The sequence below is a fragment of the Nicotiana tabacum genome, chromosome 16, assembly GCF_000715075.1.
Source record: "Nicotiana tabacum cultivar K326 chromosome 16, ASM71507v2, whole genome shotgun sequence".
Classification (NCBI taxonomy): Eukaryota; Viridiplantae; Streptophyta; class Magnoliopsida; order Solanales; family Solanaceae; genus Nicotiana; species Nicotiana tabacum.
Window position 1 is genome coordinate 137882449 of NC_134095.1, and position 7720 is coordinate 137890168.

Genomic DNA, 7720 nt, shown 5'->3' on the forward strand with positions numbered 1-7720 from the left:
TTTTTCCTAAACTTGTCTAGATGGGTCTGTTGCAGCCCGTACCCCAAACCAGGTTGAACCTAGAGTCGCCCTTCCACAGAGTCGGTACCTAATATGCTTACTATTCGGGAGCAGAAGGGAATGATACAGATGACTGTTGGACCTTGAAAAGGGCTATTGAAAATCTCATAGAACAAAAGCGGATAGTGCTAAAAGAAGATGACATTCCTAGTGTGACCAACAATCCATTACCAGCTCACAACATCGGAACAGTTATTTGGATGATTTGCAAAGATAAGGAGTTCGATCCTTCTTTGAAAGCCATAATTGCAATCGCTGATGTTGAAAGGAATCCAAAGACTATCGCAAAACAAGACAAGGGGGAGAAGAAGAGTAAACCCACCCCTCAAAATACAAAAAAGAAAGTGGAAACCAAAACTGGGGAAACGCCCTCAAAAGATGTCATTCTTTATGTTCCCTGGGGTCACAAGAAAGATTAAATGTCATTGAACCCTCCAAGAAGGTTTGAGCTAAACAAGGGATCTAAAATGTATATGCCTAAAGGGACCTATGTGGTATGGGGCCCAATAATTTCACCAAGGCTGAATGAGCCTGTGGTTATTGGCCGCGCACCGCAGAGGCCCATGATAGATCCACTGCCGTCCCATGGAATTATAAAAAGGCGGTAGTAACCTACAAAGGAAAAGCAGTTCTCGGAGAAGCAAATGAAACTAACCCGGCGGAGAAATACCTAAATCTGTGGGAAGTGAATAAAGTCATGAAGATGTGTTTCCCACTCAATAAGCAAGTTAGTGCTGAAGAAGCAGAAAAGTTCTTCAGGAAAATGAAAACTGCAGGCTATGAGATAATTGACCAACTCCAAAAGTCTCCTGCTCAGGTCTCTTTGTTATCTCTGTTAATGAATTCAACTGAGCATCAGAAGGTGTTGATAAAAACCCTCAATAAAGCCTACGTCCCAATTGAAACCACTATTGAGCAACTGGAAAGGATGACAGAAATATTCTTTGCAATCAATTAGATCTCCTTCAGCAAGAATGATTTGCCCCCAGAAGGGGCCGCCCACAACAAAGCCCTCCATATGATAGTTAAATATAAGGGGTACTATGTGAAGAGAATGATGCTAGATGGCGAGTTCGGAATTGATATCTGCCCTCTCTCAACTTTGCAAAGAATGGAGATTGGGACTAAGAGAATCAGGCCTAACAACGTCTGCGTGCGTGCCTTTGATGGTATCAAAAGAGACACCATAGGTGAGATCGATCGGATCTTGAGTATTGGTCCTGTAGATTTCGAGGTGACCTTTTAGGTCCTAGGCATGGATACTTCCTACAAATTCCTCTTGGGAAGACCTTGGGGATTTACCTTCCACTATACACTTGATGGTGAAATTTGAATATGAAGATCAGAAGATTGTAGTCCATGCAGAGGACGAGATGTCGATTTACCGGGACCTGTCAGTCCCATGTCTTGAAGCTAGGGAAGGAAGTGAACATATAGTCTATCAAGCTTTCGAGGTTGTGGTCGCAGACCAATGTGAAGAAGGAATCCCTTGTCCTCAACCCTTTCTCTCAAATGTGTCAATTATAGTTGCGGAGGAAATGATAAGCATGGTTATAAACCCGGGAAGGGGCTCGGGATGTCATTGCAAGGAATCACGAAACCTATCACTATGGCTACTAGCGAGAAGTTCTTTTATGTGGGTTTCCAAGGCACGCCAACTAATGAAACATGGGAAAATGAGCAAAATAACAATGGTTGGGTCTTGCCTCAGCCGATCCCGCATCTATTCGAAACCTTCATCAGGCCCAAGTACTACGAAGAAGAAGAAGATAAGGCCTTCACGGTCGAAGAAATTGAAAAATTCTATGGGACTATGAGGCAGATGTTGTATGAAACCCACATGGTTTAGTCGGGAGAAGGCTCGAGCACCGCTAAGGTACTGTACATGGAGCCCGATGCCAAGTTGCAAAATTGGAAGGCTACTCCGTTCCTAGTCAAGCAGGAATCTTGGTAGTCCAGTCTTTCCACTTTTTCTGCATCACGAGTTATTTCAGGGTGCAACTCGGATGTTTCTTTTAGTTTCCTATCTTTAAATTCCAATGTAAACCATGTTATCTTTAAAATTTAATGAAATGAAATCAATATTTCATCGTTCATATCTCTTTATTCTTTCTGATTTTTGTTACTTTTTCTTATTTTTTTTCAGTTCTAATAATGCGGCTTTAAGTAACATGACATGCTTGCGGACTTCATGCCCAGATCTAAAGACGTTGTCTAATTGTGAAATAATGAACCAAGAACTGGAATATGATGAAGAAGACGCTTTTAGGGAAATAAATCGAGAATTGGAACAATTTGAGAATAAGCCTAAGCCAAATCTAAATGAAACCAAGCCGGTAAATTTGGGTAATTCAGAAGAGGTCCAAGAGACATGATAAGCATTCACACGGATGAAAGAACTAGGGATGCCTTGATCCAACTTTTGTTTGAATTCAAAGATGTGTTTGCTTTGTCATACGATGACATGCCAGGATTAAGCGTCGATTTGGTTGTCCACAAGTTGCCGACATACCCTGATTATTCCCCTGTCCAGCAAAAGCAAAGAAAGTTTAAAATTGATATTACTGACAAAATCAAGGAAGAATTCACGAAATAGTTGAGGGCAGGGGTGATCCGAGTGGTCCGATACACCACATGGTTAGCCAATGTGGTTCCCGTTCCAAAGAAAGATGGGAAGACTCGAGTGTGTGTCGACTATCGAGATCTGAACAAAGAAAGTCCCAAGGACAACTTCCCTTTGCCAAACATCCACCTCCTCGCTGACAACTGTGCCAAACATGAGAAACAGTCTTTCGTGGATTGTTATGCTGGGTATCATCAGGTCTTAATGGATGAGGAAGATGCAGAAAAGACAGAATTTAAAACATTATGGGGCACCTATTGCTACAGGGTCATGCCTTGTGGTCTGAAGAATGCCGGGGCAACTTACTCGAGAGCCATGACTGCCATTTTGCGCGACATGATGCACCAGGAAATTGAGGCGTATGTGGACAATGTGATCATCAAATCCAGAAAACAGGACGACCATGTTCGAGACCTCAGAAAGTTTTTTGAGCGACTGCGTAAGTATGATTTGAAGCTGAATCCGTCTAAATATGCATTCGGGGTTCTGTCTGGCAAACTCTTGGGATTCATAGTTAGTCGGAGGGGCATCGAGTTAGATCCAATGAAAATAAAGTCTATTCAGGATTTGCCTCCTCCAAAAATCGAGAAAGAGGTTATGAGCCTGTTGGGAAGGTTGAATTACATCAGCCAATTCATTGCTCAGTTGACTTCCACATGTGAGCCCATCTTCAAGTTGTTGAAGATTGATGTAGCAATTAAATGGGCAGACGAGTGTCAAGAGGCCTTTGACAAAATCAAAGAATATTTGTCGAATCCACCGGTCTTAGTCCCACCCGAACCTGTAAGACCTTTGTTTTTGTATTTGACAGTCTTGGAGAATTCTTTCTCCTGTATCCTCGGGCAACATGATGTGACCGGGAAGAAAGAGCAGGCAGTCTACTATCTGAGTAAAAAGTTCACAAGCTATGAAGCTAAATATACCTTGTTGGAAAGGACTTGCTGCGCCTTAACTTGGGTCGCTCAAAAGCGTAGGCATTACCTGTTGGCCTATACCACTTACCTCATCACCGGGCTGGATCCTTTAAAGTACATATTCTAGAAGTCGATGCCCATAGAGAGGTTAGCAAAATGGCAGATACTGCTCACTAAATTTGACATAGTCAATGTCACCCGCACGACAATAAAAGTTCAGGCTCTAGCAGATCACCTAGCTGAAAGCCCTGTTGATAACGAATATCAGCCCTTGAATACATACTTCCCGGACGAGGAGGTGAATTCAGCTGAGGTAATATCAGAAGACACCAATGCTTGGAAAATGTTCTTCGATGGAGCTGTGAACGCAAAAAGTGTCGGGATTGGGGCAATTTTGATCTCACCCATTGGTCAACACTATCCAGCCCCAGCTCGGCTTCAGTTTTTCAGCACAAACAATACTGTCGAGTATGAAGCCTACATTATGCGTATGAATATGGCAATCGACCAAGATGTTGAAGAACTATTGATCATGGGAGATTCGAACTTTATTATCCGACAAACTCAGGGTGAATGGGAAACCCGGGATATCAAGCTTATTCTATATATGCAACATGTGGAGGATCTTAGTAAACGGTTCAAGTCAGTCGAGTTCAGGTACATTCCTCATTTTCACAATGAGTTGACTTATGCAGTTGCTACTTTGGCGTCAATGTTGCCATATCCAGGCAATCTCCACATTGACCCGTTGGAAATCCAAATCCAAGAAAGGCACGGTTACTGCAATACGGTTGAGGCAAAATCGGATGTTCGGCCATGGTATCATGATATCATGAGATTTCTAGAAACTAAAGAATATCCCGATCAAGCCAATGGAGACCAAAAGAGAACTATTAGACGATTTGCAAGCGATTTCTTCTTGAGCGGTGAGGTCTTGTACAAAAGGACTCCAGATCTCAACTTGTTAAGATATGTTGATGCCGAAGAGGCCAGAAGAATCATGTATGAAGTGCACGCAGGAGTGTGTGGACCCCATATGAATGGGTATGTTTTGGAAAAGAAGATCCTTTGAGCAGGCTATTATTGGATGACTATGGAAAAGGATTGTTTCAGTTTTGTCCGAAAATGTCATCAGTGTCAGGGCATGGTGATTTGATCCATGCACCGCCTACAGAACTGCATCCTATGTCAGCACCTTGGCCATTTGTTGTGTGGGGTATGGACGTCATTGGGCCGATCGAGCCAAAAGCTTCAAATAGACATAGGTTCATATTGGTCTCTATCGACTACTTCACAAAGTGGGTTAAAGCAATTACTCTCAAATCTGTCACTAAAAAGTGGTGGTAGACTTCATGCACTCCAATATCATCTATCGTTTTGGTATCCTACAACTATCTCTACGGATAATGTTGCAAACTTGAATACCCATTTGATGAGGGAGATATGCGAACAATTCAAGATAACGCATCGGAACTCTACCCCTTACCGGCCTAAAGATAATGGTGTTGTTGAGGCAGCAAACAAGAACATCAAAAAGATTTTTGAGAAAGATGATCCAAAGTTCCAAGCAATGGTATGAAAAGTTGTCATTTGCATTATTGGGATACCGCACTACTGTGTGCACATCAGTTGGAGCGACCCCGTATCTTTTGGTTTATGGCACTGAAGTCGTGATACCCACAGAAGTTGAAATCCCTTCTCTTCGGATCATTGTTGAAACTGAGATTGAGGATAGTGAGTGGGTCAAATCCCGTTTGGAACAGTTAACCCTGATCGATGAAAAACGAATGGACGCAGTCTGCCACAGGCAGTTGTATCAACAAAGATTGGCCCATGCTTACAACAAGAAAGTGCGGCCTAGGAACTTTGAAGTATGGCAATTCGTTTTGAGGCGTATTCTCCCTCACCACCAGGAAGCAAAAGGAAAGTTCGCTCATAACTAGAAGGGCCCATACATTATCAAAAAAATATTGCCAAAAGGGGCGTTATACCTAGTGTCGCACCTCCTTTTTACATACCCGAGAGGGTGCGTAGGGAGTTTTCTCCAATTAAAGGACAGTCGAAACGGGATTTGTTTGTTTGTTTCAGAGTCGCCACCTGGGAATTTTAAGGCGTCCCAAGTCACCAATTTTAATCCCTGAATCGAGGAGAATATGACTCTGTTTATTATTCTGCGAACCAGAAATCCGGATAAGGAATTCTGTTAATCCGGGAGAAGGTGTTAGGCATTCCCGAGTTCCGTGGTTCTAGCACGGTCGCTCAACTGTTATATTCGGCTTGATTATTTTGATTTGTAAAATACATTTTTATTGCATGATTTTATTGTTATCGTTTCTATTTAGATTTAAAGACCCTTCTTTGAATCGAATCACGTGTACGTGTATCCGTTTTATATATTATATATATTTTAACATGAAAAATCGTATCACGCGTACGTATACACAATGATATTGATAATATAATAATTATTATTTTTTTTCGAAATTTTTTATTATAAGAAAAAAAAGACTAGTTCGAAATTGTGCTTAAAATAAAATTAAGAACGTTCGTCGCTCTTGTATAATTAAATATTGAACCGCACATCTCGAGTTATATGAAATTAATATTGATATTCTCCGAAGAGCCCCCTTTTTATTAAATGTTCGTTCGAAGTTGCGTGAACGCATAATCCGAATTGCTTTTAGAAATATAATCAGGTTACGCGAACGCATCCCTAATCACGCAAAAGATTCTTAATAGTAGTATAGATTTTTCATAAATGTTTATTGCATCCATGTATTTTTAAATGTAAGATTCATGGAGAATTACCAATTGGGATGCCACCAAATTTCTTGACAAAGAATTCAAAATTTATTAGGCGTTGCTACAAGTCTTATTTTACGCGTATGAATTATATACCTCAAAACTATTCAAATTTTAAAGAATTAATGATATGAAAAAGAAACAAACAACATGTAACTAAAAATACTACCATTTTTATCGTGGATACAACATTAACATATCCTAAAATCGAATCGCATATAAAACTGAAAAAAGAATTAATTTGATAAACAAATTAATAGTTTCTGAAGAATTTTTATTGTTATATTTAATGCGAATTCTATTTCTACATATCCTTGACATAAAATGTTGCAATTCGTGCTTGTAAATCCCATATCCTTCTTATATACTTGTTTTTAGTCCAAAGTTATAATTGTTTGGTTAATTTGTTTACAAAGATTGAGTTTGAGATAAATAAACCAATTCTTATTCTCTGCCTATGCGACTATTTGCAAACACTTAACTCTATATTTTGTAAAAAAAAAATCATTGACATTATTTCATATATTAAAAGAAATGAGTTGATCGCGTTCCTAAAATAACTAAGCCATTAGTTATTAAGAAAGAGAACTAATCTACTAATTGATTTAATACTATATTAACCAACTAAAACAAAACTGAATAATTCCAAACTTCATTTACTTCCCATGTTGAAGCTCTTCACAACATGAGTTTAAAAGATATGTACCTGATATTGGAAGCAAAAGAAAATGAAGATGAAAATCAGCAACAGTAATAACAGTGCAACAGCAACAACTGCCCAGCAACAGTAACAAACCGGTAACAGACCGGTGGAGTAGTAATCCCAAAAACAAAAGCTTTAAGCTTTAAATGAAACAACAACCATTAATACTAATTTCAAACAAAGAAAGAAAGCAGTAGATTTTTTAGCTTTTATTTTTATTTTGAAAGCTTAAATATTTTTTTCGGAATTTTTCTCTCTTCTATTCTCTGTCTGTTTTTTCTCTCTATCTGTGTGTGTATTTTTTCTCGTCTGTATGTGTTCTCTCTTTGTATTTCTGTTCTTTTTATCTTCTTCCATGTCTTGTGTTCAAGACTTCACATATATAACCCATCCCATAAACCTTTCAATTAATTAAAATCCATACTTTTTCTCTACCCAACCCATTATCTTTCCACTCATCCTCATTACATTAAATAAACATATCACACCACCCCATTATATTTTGTCCCCCATGCTTCATTTAAAATAATGCAAGATTCCCCCTTTAAATTAAATCTTGTCCCCCTTTATATTAAACAACTATATCACAACCCACCCCATTTCATTTTGTCCCCCATG

At 39.4% G+C, this 7720-nt stretch overlaps 2 protein-coding genes across 2 annotated transcripts; both read left to right on the top strand.

Annotated features, from left to right (window-relative positions):
- Positions 1-3730: 3730 nt before the first annotated feature.
- Positions 3731-4669, top strand: LOC142170428 (uncharacterized). The gene has a single exon (XM_075232335.1). The coding sequence runs from the start codon at positions 3731-3733 to the stop codon at positions 4667-4669; it is 939 nt and encodes a 312-aa protein (XP_075088436.1).
- A 427-nt stretch (positions 4670-5096) lies between these two features.
- On the top strand, positions 5097-5540 carry LOC142170429 (uncharacterized). The gene has a single exon (XM_075232336.1). It carries the CDS (start codon positions 5097-5099, stop codon positions 5538-5540), a length of 444 nt encoding a protein of 147 aa, XP_075088437.1.
- The last annotated feature ends 2180 nt before the right edge of the window (positions 5541-7720 follow it).